We start from the raw sequence: 13,116 nt of genomic DNA on the forward strand, positions 1-13,116 counted from the left end.
AAAGTCCAAGTCTAAAAACATGAGACTTGCGTGATAAAAATTATTTAAAAAATACTAAAATTGGGTTAAATTTACCCACCTGGGTAAAAAAATGTCACTTTATCTGTAACATTTGAAAAATATTAAGTCAAATGTCTATGTAAAAAGAAATTGCAAAATTGTTTTTTTTTTCAATGCAGACCTTTCTTAAGTGAGCTGGAGTAAATTCCGACTGAATGCCAGTAAATTGTGGGAATTAAAAATGAAAAATATAAAAAGAAATGTTGAAAAATCAAACAATAATAAATATATATGGGAAAATTATATTTTTATATATATATATATATATATGCGCACACACACGCGTACATAAATTAAATGTATTCACAGGACTGCGGACAGACAACTTGAAAACTGTTGTAAGATTTGGTGGAAAATTCAAGCATTGAGTCAGTGGCTCGCAGACCACTTGGGGTTTCTTTTGGCCTACCCATACAAAAATGTGAAAGAATTAAAATAGAACTTTTACCATGGCTAGTGTCGCTTTTAATCGACCTTGCCCTGACGCTTGTGTTTGTTGTATGACAGGTCGTTACCTCCAAAGATGACAATGCTCGCTTACCATACTGTGTGTTAAAACGTGTCTTGATGGGGTCAGGGTGTGTCTGGCTGTTGCGTGCGTGGAGTCAGCAGATAGCTGGCCAAAGCTGATGATGATGATAAGCCTGAAGCTCACGCATGCAGCGACTTCATCTGGCCCCCTTTGCCCTCTTCGCTGTATGCAAATTGTAACTTTTATTCTGTTTTTGTTTTTATAAACGTCACAATTTGTTTTTAAATGGAAAAAAAAATGTTAAAAAGGCAACCATTTTTTTTCGTGGATAACTTTCCTTAAAATATAAATTTCTCGAATAGTCTAATCAATTGTCATAATCAACGTACAATTTAGAGTGCTCAAAAACGTTTCACATCAAACAATCTGAATCTTCAGAGATATAGTAATGTTTTGTCAACGAAGAGAATTAAGCGTAATGAACTTTCCTTTTTTTTTGGAACATCAGAGGTTAACAGCTTTATGTACGTTTATGTACAAACTATATACACTCTTTAAAAAACCACTGTAAGTCTTCAAAGAATTTCTGTTTTTAGAACCATCAAAGACGATGTCTGTAAACATAAACGAAGCAAAGCTACACCATAACCGTTACCAGTGAAATTAATTGACCTAAAAAAAAAAAATAAATAAACTCTTCGGTGTTTCTTCAACTCTGTAAAATTAAAAGCTGTTAATCCGTTACTGGACCAATACATTTCCTGGTTCAATTTGAAATGCTCTTTAAATAATAGTTCGCGATATCATGCTGTTGACATTTTGACATCATGAGACCAAGACGGCGCCAAAGCGTTGATCACCAGTAAACGGGCTTGCTGCTTTGAAGTCGTTTCCCTGTGTGGATGGAATTCCTACGACAGAAAAGTCAAGCGTCATCTTGATTGGTGATGCTTCAGGCACAACAGCACATCTCTTCTGAAAACATACAGCTTTTTCAAGAGTCTGACATTTTCTTTTGCGACTAGAATTTGTCCAAAATGGCTGCTTCAAACCAAACAGGCCAACTACCTCCAGCTTTGTTTTTTTTTTTTTTTTTTTTTTTTTTTTTAACTTTCCAAGGGGGGCTCCATGGAGGAAAAAAAGCCCAACGAACTCTTCAAGTTCACTCATGGGTCCTTGAAATTTTTTTTTGTGTGTGCTGGCAACTGTCCCTGTTACCGGTTTACTTAATTAGCGACATTTAGGCGCAATTTTCATCCAAGTCATGAGGACGCCCCCAATGAACTGTCCAGTGTGTCTCACAGAAGTAACCGAAGTGTGTCCAATGTCGATATAATCGTATTTAGCACGATTGACGTCAGGGTCCCCATGATCGGCATAAGACTTCCTCTCATTGTTAGCCTTCTCACACCATGAAAAGTTGTCGCTGGCTCTGACAGACACTTGATAACCCCTTTCATGTTGATGATTGGCCGCTAACGGTGCTTCTTAGGGCGAAAAAACTAGGGTAAGCGGTTCGGACCATGAATGACAAAAAATTGGGGGAAAAAAAAATCAGCGGACGTGGTTATCGGGGGCCGAACTGCGTTTATTGCAGGGGCCCAAGGAGAGATTTGCTGTATTTCTATTTTGCACCTCTTACAAAACGTGATTTCTTTTTCAGTTAAAAATAAACTTGCAAAGTTTTTGATGCATGCGTTTCGCTCGACAACCACAATATAATTATCGTTTGTTTCTCCAAATTGTCTTTTTTTCGAATACAAAACATATATTGCCAGACTATAAACGGCTACTTTTTTCCTTGATTTTGAACCATGTGGCTAATACAACGGTGCAGCTTTTCTGTGGATTTTTCTTTCGTGGGGAAGGTGCGATCGTTAGTTCAGAAAATATGCTTAATAAGATTTCTTTTTTTTTTTCTCTTGGGTCTGTTCTGTTTTAATTAAAAAAGTTGTTGCTAGGCACTGTTTTAACCATCTTTTTATGTACAAGCACTAAACAAAATTTTTTTTCAACATAGAAAACTGCGGTTTATAACCTGGTGCGGCTTGTATATTTAATTTAAATTTTTTATTTTTTTTAATTTTTTAGAGTTACTGCAGTTTATAGCCTGGAAAATACAGTCAATGCAATTTTGGTTTCTTTTTTTTCTTTTTGTTTTCGATGGTGTGATGATGTTTTTCATTGGGCATTATTGATATCCTTGACTCCATTGAAAAGAAAGCATCTTGAAATTCTTATTCTTTTACCCGAAATACTCATTCATGTTCAGGTAGAAACTAAAGTCATTTAATATTTTTTCTACATACTGCACATTATTTTTATTGAACTGCAATTTTATCCCCACATCTCCAATTTTTTTACTTCAAAACAATAATAATTTCTTTTTTTTTTTTAACAGCAACAAAAACACCTCAAAATATTTGGAGTTTTTAATCATGTCTTTTTGCATTAAACCATCAGAGGGAGTTTAACTTTTGTCCATTTAGGCACAGGTCGCATCATCCACACATTCACAGCATGTCTAAAATTCATCCAATTAGCAGGTGAGTTCTACTACAAAACGTTTTGCATGAGTTGTGTGCTTCAACTTTATTTTGGATTGAACAGAATTGGCCACCATGAGTTTGGACTCGACATCCTCACAAATGGACTCTGGCTTCTACAAGAAGAAAAGACTTGGGATCACTTAACTCGCACATGACGTTGACGGGTGTCCACCAAAATGAAATGACCGTCCTAACCTAACGTGAGTTGTAAATTTGGGGGAATCCCAAAGATGTCAACAAGATGACGTATTTTGACATGATACATTCAATGCCCCTTTTCTACCACCCTGTGTGCCCCCTCGTGTGCCCCCCAGCAGCGAAGATCATGGCATCGGCCACGTTTGTTGAGGGTGGAGTCGTCCAACTAGGGCTGGGATATCCCCACGTTAAGGTGTCCCGGCATGATAGCGCCGATGTATGGTCATGTGGGGCCTTATCTTCACCTACCTTGTGTGGTTGCTAAGCAACCGGACGGTCTGCGGGGTACGGCACATTCACCAGTTTGACGTAGTTTTACTTTTGGGTGTTCCCACTCTTCACCGTGGGGTCTCACCAAGGTCGTTGCTCATTTTCATAGTGATTCGTCGACGGCTGCCGGAGACCAGGCGGGAGTACCTGCATGCAGGTAGGGGTGTGGTCTACTTTGGGCCAGGGTCCACCTACTTTTTATTTATACTTTTTCAAATAGTTTATAATGAAAGTTGATGTAACACTTACCCTTAGTCCAGAAGCCTAACCCTTGGTTGCAAACCCATATTGCCGAACTGATAACTGCAAACTCTTTGATTCTAAATCTAACCCCGAGTTTCTAAGCATAATCCTAACCCATATCTAACCCATTGTCGTTAATCCTAACCCGAATTGTCCATGTCCCTAACCCATAGTCCTCAGTCATTGTTTCTAACCCATACCCGGGAGCCATAACCATTCATCCTGATATAATCCCATGTTTCCCAATTTAGTCCCAAATTTGAACCCATAGACCCCCACGTTTAGTCCTGAGCTCACATTTACAAACCTAACCTATTGTCATTAATCCTAACCTAATGGAATGTCTCAAAAACTATGCCTAATTCAAATTCCTCATCCTAACCGATAAATAATCCCACGGTCCATTTCTACATCTATCACACCTGTCCTTAATTCAGTCCCTAACACATTGTCCTCAACCCATAGTTGGGATTCTCCACTAATCCAAACCCTGAGTCCTGAAACCTCTCGTTGTTAATCGTAACCTGTAATCTCCCAAAACTATCCCTAACTCATATTCCTCTCGCAAACCAGTATTTCCTGACTCATAGTCCCGATCCTATTATCTTAAAGACTAGCACATTATGACTCAATCATAGTCCCTAATTCTTAATTCCCAATTCTGGTTTACAAGACGATATCTAAATCATAGTCAGGAAACCTAAAACGGAGATCTGAACCCATAGTGTGTAATCCAAAACCTGCTCTGTTCCATACATAGTTTTATTGTGCTTTTGTAAACGGCAAAGTTTTATTTCAAATTGACTGAAGGTTAACAATCCAAAGATGGCTCCATCGCTTTTTTTTTTTTTTTAACGATTGGTTTTGATTGTAAATCCACCATTCTACAAAGTAAAAATCCACCAACCCATCTTTTCATTTTTACTACCGTAGTTGTTTTGTTTTTTCTGCACTCAAGTCCTTTAAGGGGACAGAGAAGACAAGCAGGTGTGACTCAAAGATAGACCAGTCATCGTTCTTAACTGCCGATTATCTGTCTGGGGCCATGAGTCTGCACATCAAATTGGAGTGACATAATGTTCCCGTCGCCTCGCCTCTGTGTTTGACTGTTTTTGTTCAAATTATTAATGACTCAATCTTAGGTTTCACAAATGACAATAAATGACCCCCCCCCCCCCCCAATTGTCCTTCAAAGGTAATGTACAGCAGTAGCTGAGCGTGTCAACCCAGAACGCAGCAATGGATTACAGATTCACTTGTGACGAGGTTGGTCTGTGTTTGTTATCAGGGGGCCATCATTTGACATAAAAATCCGTTTGAGCCGCCAAATTTCAAGCAATCCCAGACCCTTTCATGAAATCCTTTCTCCTCCCCTGCAGGACAGTGACATGTCATACGAAGACCGTGATTCCTCCTTCCTCCCCTCTCCACTGAGAATGTGAGTCCCAGAGTCCTTCGTAACACAAATCAAACGTTCATAAATCACATGCTCCACATGCATTCTTTTCACTGAGAAATTCCTGCGGAAATGTCAAAGACTGGAGGAATTGCAGAAATGATAGTCAGCAACATCGGATGTGACAACTGTACATGAGTAATAAATACAGTTTATGTGAGGTTGTCACAAGCAGTATATAACAAATTATGTACTGTATATAATCGAAGTGAATGTGAACAGCAGCAACAATAGTCAGCAGTGTCGTATGTATCAAAAGAATTATACTAAACAAGAACTTGAAGCATTGTCGTATATGCTTTTATTTTATTTATGTTTTACTACTGACCTATTTAAAGTGTTGGAATTGGCTTGAGTTTTTTTTCTGAGGCAAGGATTCCACCCAAAGCCAGATATTTGAAGAAATATTTGTGTAAAGTCTCAGCAGCACTTTCTGTCTGATGTCTACGGTCTGATAACAAAGTGCATTTTCTCAAACAATTCAAGGTAGTAGGAGATATGCTGCCATCTTGTGGCAAGAATCGTGAAACACGGCGTCATTGCTGAGGCGTCATCTTAAAAATAGATGGGTAGAGTCTGCTCTCTGGTGGCCACAGACTGAATTGCAGGATCGTGAAGTAATTTGCCTTTTTTTGATGCACTAAAGGAGTACCACATCCTCAAACTGGACAAGATTGTCCAGGAGGAAATCATATCAGCAAAATGTCTTTAAAATTGACCCAAATTTCCTCAGAAGTCCTCAAAATGGTCCAAAATCTCCTCATAATAGTTCTCGTGTGGCGTCATTGAGTGCAAGTTTCAATTTCTCCACACCAGGAAGCCTCCAGCGGACCGCGGTGATCTATGCAATGTGGAGAAAGGGAGGAACGATGAAGACGCACCCTTGGAAACATACGTCATTCCCCGTGAATCAGCAGGTAAGCTCCTCTCGTCTCCCTTTTCTGACTCTTTGTTTCATTTTTCATGTTTTTTTTTTTCCCCAGCAAACCTCAACCTGAACACCAACGCCACCACCAGAGGCGACTCTCAGGTCTGTCTATAATCCTAAAACCATGTCTTGTAGCCAACTTTTTTACTAATTGGCCAAACGCCCTGGGGTGCAGGCGTACGTGGAACTGAATGAGCTCCAGGGAAACACCTGGCAGGAGACAGGCCGCTGGGTGGGCTTTGAGGAAAACCTCAACGCCGCCACAGGGAAGTGGGGTCCTTCGCACACATCCTACCTGACCTTCAAGAGTCTCATCCAGCTACGGAAGACCATGAGCACAGGTGACTTTGGATTTCTTATCAGGATGAAAACAACCTTCATTTTTGAGGGACTGAAGTTGATCAATTAATTAATAAGTCAGTATAAAATATCTACATCTTTGTGAAGTAGATTATGCCCCAAAATGTTCCTACATTGACCTAAACCAGGGGTGGGCAAACTTTTTGATTGGCGGGCCACAATAGGTTCTAAAATTTGACAATGTGGCCTGACCAGGAGCAGATGGACGGAGTGTTTTGGTAACCTCACCTCATCTGAGAAAAAAAAATGCATTTAAGTTTAAATGAAAGTGAACAAAAGCATTACAACAATATATATGTCTTTGAAATACCACAGTATTTGGAAAATAAAACATTAACAAGGTTTATTCATTTAATTCTTTTCAAGTTCAGCGGGCCGGATTAAAACATTTAATGGGCCGCATGTGGCCCCCGGGCCGTAGGTTGCCCACACTTGTCCTAAAAGTTAAAAGCTATCGACCAGAATCTCCAAGTGGACTAAAATGTCCTCAAAGTACTCTTGAATGTTTTGAAGTTGGATCAGAATGCGCCTAACGTGATCCATAACGACCTCTTAGTGGACCAACATGCTCGCAAAGTAGATCGGAATGATGTAGCAAACTACAATATGAGGTTTCTTTTGTTTTTCATTTATTTTCCCTGACATTGACATTATGTCCACAGGTGCCATCATCTTTGACGTGAACGCCAGCAGTTTGTCATCTATAGCCGAGAAGGTGGTGGACGCGCTGGTTAACAAGAATGAGATCCGAGCCAGCGATCGGGATTCTCTGCTGAGAGCACTCCTCATGCGCCGCAGGTTAGGTTATCATTAGTTATTTTTGTGCGACTTAACATAACTTGAGACTTTAAATTTGTTCTTGTAGCAGCTTTTTTTTGTTTCCATGAATTGTTAGCCATTTTTCTTAATGTATATGTATATATTTTATACAGTATATTATGAAACTAGCACATTAAACAGTGGCATTTAATCAAATAGTACTTTGAACGGGAAAATTGGGCCTGAGGTAAAATAAATAAATAAATACCATTAATAATGCCTTCTGTGTGTTTCCCTCCAGTCAGTCCGACAGACCTGTGGTCACCCCCTCGGGAGACATTCAAATGCAGACCTTTTCTGTTTCTACGAAGGTATAAGTCCGCATTTTGGTGGTCCGCTCCCCTGAGTAGTCCACATGCATCACAGCTTCCTTTTTTATTTTTCTCCAGAGGGACAGCTCTGACAACATGGAGGCCTCCATCGTCCTCTCAGGTATCACTATACCGCATTCAAATATTTGGATTTTTGAGCTCAAACTGAACGAAATTTCATCCCAAAGGTGCCCTGGATCTTCTGGAGAAGCCGGTGGTTGCTTTCGTCCGGCTGAGAGACTCTGTGGTGATGGATTCTGCACTGGAATGTTCTGTGCCTGTGCGCTTCGTGTTCGTCCTGGTGGGCCCCAGCCAGAGCGGCATGGACTACAGCGAGAGCGGTCGCGCAATGGGCGCTCTGATGGCTGACTGGGTGAGAAAAGAGACAACAGGAATGTTCTTTCTTGTTTTGGAAGGAGTCAAGTCAAGAAAGTCCAAGAAAGATCTAAAAGTCTCCACTATGCCCCGCCCCTAGGTGTTCTGTCTGGAGGCTTTTCTGGCGCAGACCGACCAAGACCTGACCAACGCCATTGCCGACTTCATGGACTGCAGTATCGTCATCCCCCCCACGGAGATCCAAGACCTGGGGATGCTGGAGCCTGTCATCAAGTTCCAGAAGAAGATGCTGCAGGACAGAATGCGCCCCATCGACAACCGTCTGGCTTTCGGTGACAGGATTAAAGGTAAGACAAGTACAATGAGGGTTGGCCAAAGAACTTCAGTGTCAATTTGATGTGTACAGTTACGAAACCCCCGGAGCCTCCAAGAGAAGACCCCCTTGCTCGTACCGGGTATCCTTTTGGCGGTATGGTGAAAGACATCAAGCGTCGATACCGCCACTACGTCAGCGACTACACGGACGGTCTCAACCCTCAGGTCTTGGCCGCCGTCATTTTCATCTACTTCGCCGCCCTGTCGCCAGCCATCACCTTTGGAGGACTTTTAGGTAGGAGTAAAGGGGAAGTCAACCCCAAAAAAAGTCTTTGCAATAAATTGTTCTGTGCATCTTCAGCAGTCTAAACATGGCATTCTGGTTAAAATTGTGTTTGCGGAATATGAGTTAAGCGGAAAAATCCACCTGTTTTTAGCCCTCTCGGGGGACATTTTGTCATTTTTGTTGCGTGAAAATGACATCACAGTTGCTCAGGACTCAGGTCACAACCAATCCCAGTTCACACGTTTTCTGAAGCTGAACCCAAAAAAAAAAAAAAATATATATATATATATATATATATATTTTTTTTTTTTTTTTTTTTTTTTTTTCACATTTTCAGAACTTATCTTCAAGCAATTATAATATATGTACTGAATTTAGAAACAAATAGAATTCATTTTCTGAATCCACTTTACGGCTCTTTACCGATTCTTCTTTCTCTTAGCCGTTAAATCGAATACGATGATGGGTGTGTCCGAGCTGATGATCTCCACAAGCGTCCAGAGTATCGTCTTTTGCATCTTTGCCGCGCAGCCAGTCCTGGTACCTGGTTTTTCCGGACCGCTGCTGCTCTTTGAGGAGGCCTTTTACGCTGTACGGATCCACCATGAGCACCACCGTTGTCTTCTTGTGCCTCATCCTCACGCGCGTCTGCTTTGTCCATCCCATGCTATAGTTTTGCGATTCCCAGAAGCTTGATTACATAGTTGGGCGTACCTGGGTGGGCATGTGGCTCATCGTCATCGTGGTGATCATCGTGGCGGTGGAGGGCAGCTTCATGGTGCGCTACATCTCCCGCTTCACCCAGGAAATCTTCTCCATCCTCATCTCGCTCATCTTCATCTACGAGACCTTCAAAAAACTCTTTAAGGTTTCCCCAGCCCACTCATTTTCTCATCATCTCTACATCCGTATGTCTAACCCTTGTCAGTTCACATGATCCTAAACTTAACCCTTATCGTATCTCTAACCCTTGACCTTTACGCTTAACCCTTGAGAGAAGTGTGGGGGAAACGCCGGTCCTCGATAGCCGCTGTGCTGCATGTTTTAGATGTCTTGTTCCTCCAACACACCTGATTCAAATGGTTAGCTCATTTGTAAGATCTGCAAAAAGCGCATAAGATTCCAGTTGATTTGAATCAGGTGTGTTAGAGGAGGGAGAGATGTAAAACCAGCAGTCCAACGGCCCCTCAGGATCGGGGTTGCCCACCCCTGCCTTAGAGCGATCGCTTACGGCGTCTCCTCCTGCACAGATCTTTGAGTCCCATCCTTTGATTCTGAACTACGAAGAACTGAACGCTTCCCTGGAGAGGCCCTTTCACACCATCTACAATAAGACTGCCAACGGCACTGTTTTCATCCAGAACGTGTCGATCAAGAATGCCTTCCCCAATACGGCGCTGTTGTCCCTGTGCCTTATGTTGGGTTGCTTTTTCATCGCCTACTTCCTGCGCCAGTTCAAGAACGGCACTTTCCTGCCTGGTTGGGTAAGTCAGAGCCTCTGATGGACAATCTGGTCGAGTGGTGTTTTCCTGACCATTGTACTTGTCACAGCTGCGACGCCTGATTGGAGATTTCGGGGTCCCCATTGCTATTTTCGCCATGGTTGCTGTGGATATCAGTATTAAGGACACTTACACTGAGGTAAGTGATTTAAGCGTTCTGAATAGTATGTAGCGCAGGAGTGGGCAAACTTTTTGATTGGCGAGCCACAATGGGTTTGACACAGGGGCCGAACCAGGAGCAGATGGATTGTGTGTTTTGGTCACCTCACCTCATCGGAGAAAAAAAAAATACATTTGATTTTAAATGAAAGTGAACACAATCTATGTCTTTGAAAAACCACAGTATTTAGAAAATAAAACATTAGCATGGCTTATTCATTAAAATTTGTTCAAGTTCGGCTGGCCTGATTAAAACGTTTAATGGACCGCATGTGGCCCCCGGGCCGTAGTTTGCCCACGCCTGAATGTAGTGTGTACTAATGTGGGCGTGACGACGCTCTATTGCAGAAACTGGTCGTGCCAAAAGGTATCCAGGTGACCAACCCCAAGGCCCGTGGCTGGTTCATCAACCCTTTCGGAAATGACTTCCCCAAATGGATGATGTTCGCCTCCTGCGTACCGGCAGTGCTCGTCTTCATCCTCATCTTCCTCGAGTCACAGATTACCACGTGGGTGACGTTCAAATTGCATTTCAACGACCTGTTTTGGGGTTTTTTTCGTTTTGTTTTTAAATGCTGATGCTTCTTCCTCTTGTAGGCTGATTGTTAGCAAACCAGAGAGGAAGATGGTTAAAGGTTCCGGCTTTCATTTTGACCTGCTCCTCCTGGTCACCATGGGTGGCATCGCATCCATATTCGGCCTTCCATGGCTGAGCGCCGCCACAGTGCGCTCCGTCACACACGCCAACGCTCTCACGGTCATGTCCAAGGGCCCCAAACCCGAAGTCGAAAAGGTGGTGGAGCAACGGATCAGTGGAATTCTCGTCGCTATTTTGGTTGGTAAGTAAATGGAATGCGCTTAGTGAATTAAGATGGAGAACCAGCCAAATGGTAAGGTCTCTTCCTTCTTCCTTCAGAGCATTCAGATTTCAGATTTTTTTTCACCTTTCGTCAAAGCTGTGTTCTATACTCACACTGCTGTAACCTCCTTGTAATCTTATGAAACCATGTTTCGCAGAGAGAAGGGACACATGTGATATGATTAATCCATGTACAAATTTCCATCACATTATAAAGTGACTTCTCTGTTTCAGGTGTCTCGATTTACATGGAGCCCTTACTGAAGATGATCCCCATGACGGCCCTGTTTGGAATCTTCCTCTACATGGGTGTCACTTCCCTGAGCGGAATTCAAATGTGGGATCGGATGCTTCTGTTGATCACACCCAAAAAATATCACCCGTCCGACGCCTACGCTACCAGGGTAGGAACCTTCTTGCAAGTCATTCCTTTTTAATGTAATCAAGTGGTTGTCCATGAAGTAATGAGCAATACATATGCGGTCCCCCAGTAGACGTACCTGAAGAATCACTGAAATAAAAAAATATATATATATTTGCCTTATTTTTTTTTGTTTGTTTTTTTAGTACTGTACATTTATTAAGTACATTCTGTTTTATTTTTTTTAAGTTCAAGAAATTTTCATTTAATTTATGTGCAATGCATTTCAATTGAATAATTTATTACAGTTATTTTATTTCTCTGTATTTAACTGCAGCTTAAGGTTCAAACAGTGTATAATGTTAGGGGAGCTAAATGAGCTACGTTTTTTTTTTTTTTTTTTGTCGGTGGCACATGATGTAACATATAACACTCTTTACGGATGTGTCTTATGTAGGTGACGACGATGCGCATGCACCTTTTCACACTGATCCAGCTGTTGTGTCTGGGTGTGCTTTGGGCTGTGAAGATGAGCCCCTTCTCCCTGGCGCTGCCCTTCATCCTGCTGCTCACCGTGCCGTTGCGCATGGCCATGACCGGCACACTCTTCTCAACCATGGAAATGAAATGTGTAAGTAGTAAAACAGACCCCTGGACTGTTTTCATTTAGAATGAATTCCCTTTGGTTTTGGTTGGGGTAGGCAAACTTTTCTGCTCAAAGAGCCACATTGGATTTTTATAATGGAAGACAGGCCAGCTCATTTGTCGATGAGGTTATAAGAATATATATATTTACATGTTCATTTGTGCTGCAGCTGGATGCGGATGATGCTAAAGTGAAGTTTGAAGAGGACGTTGGAGAGGATGCGTACACCGAGTCCCCACTTCCATAAGTGAAAGCAACTTAATTTCAAAAGTATAGCCAGTAATTTTTTTTTTCTTTTGGAGGGGGGGTATCTTTAGAAAATTAACTTGCTTTTTCCAGCTTCATCCTGTCATGTATCTTAACATTTGGGGATTATTTTGTGTTCACTAGAAATACCAGTGGCATTTGTTCTTTTAGAAGTAGATTTTTCTCTTTTGCGTAAGTTAGAGGTTTTATCATTTGAAATGTGATATACAATGCACTCTATGCATTTTTTATGGAAATAAGCAGGGTATTTATCATACACAAACTTTTTGTCTCGTGTTAGTGATTTATCAAATTATTTTTCTGTCTAGTCCACGAATTTAGCATTGCATGAAGACATGCTGTTATATCTGAATTGAATGAATGCTTTTGACAAGTGTTTGGAGAGAACATTTATACGTCTTGAATTTTGCTTGATTATCTGTACATGCATTGGGTTTTATGAATAAACTGATTAGTAAAGTTGAATAAAGTTAATTATCTTATCACATTAGAAGTCGTTGGTTCTTTTATCACAAAAAGACTATTAAATTGTCATTAAACAACTACCAAATATAACTTTATTTTATACAGTCGTGTGCACTAGCTTCAACGTGTTGCTTCGGTCAAGTTTGTTAGTGGTCTTTGAAAGCAGCACATTTCAAACGTTTAAAATGAGATGTCACTCTGTGACGTCATGATCAAACATCACGTGTTCCTCAATAAATGTTTATTGAAAATAT

The 13,116-nt window shown here is 41.3% G+C and overlaps 1 protein-coding gene across 1 annotated transcript; it reads left to right on the top strand.

The window, feature by feature from the left end:
• Positions 1-3,550: 3,550 nt before the first annotated feature.
• slc4a1a (solute carrier family 4 member 1a (Diego blood group)) lies at positions 3,551-12,884 on the top strand. Its single transcript, XM_088316759.1, has 21 exons — positions 3,551-3,706; positions 4,988-5,058; positions 5,172-5,230; positions 6,065-6,165; positions 6,232-6,278; positions 6,352-6,517; positions 7,199-7,334; positions 7,597-7,666; positions 7,745-7,787; positions 7,855-8,039; positions 8,142-8,349; positions 8,409-8,612; positions 9,046-9,194; positions 9,277-9,471; positions 9,854-10,087; positions 10,155-10,244; positions 10,613-10,773; positions 10,862-11,103; positions 11,358-11,527; positions 11,942-12,115; positions 12,300-12,884. The coding sequence occupies exons 2-21, from the start codon at positions 5,032-5,034 to the stop codon at positions 12,375-12,377; spliced, it is 2,739 nt and encodes a 912-aa protein (XP_088172885.1). The 5' UTR covers positions 3,551-3,706; positions 4,988-5,031; the 3' UTR covers positions 12,378-12,884.
• Positions 12,885-13,116: the final 232 nt, after the last annotated feature.

The sequence above is a fragment of the Idiotropiscis lumnitzeri genome, chromosome 15 (genome assembly GCF_059441095.1).
Source record: "Idiotropiscis lumnitzeri isolate Australia: NSW breed Sydney's pygmy pipehorse chromosome 15, RoL_Ilum_1.0, whole genome shotgun sequence".
NCBI lineage: Eukaryota > Metazoa > Chordata > Actinopteri > Syngnathiformes > Syngnathidae > Idiotropiscis > Idiotropiscis lumnitzeri.

Bases quoted from the DNA above. Each gene is read 5' to 3' on its own strand.
- slc4a1a (XM_088316759.1), top strand. From the start codon at position 5,032: ATGGATTACAGATTCACTTGTGACGAG. The intron at 6,279-6,351 runs GTCTGTCTATAA...CCTGGGGTGCAG, and splicing joins CCACCAGAGGCGACTCTCAG to GCGTACGTGGAACTGAATGA. The intron at 7,335-7,596 runs GTTAGGTTATCA...GTTTCCCTCCAG, and splicing joins GCACTCCTCATGCGCCGCAG to TCAGTCCGACAGACCTGTGG.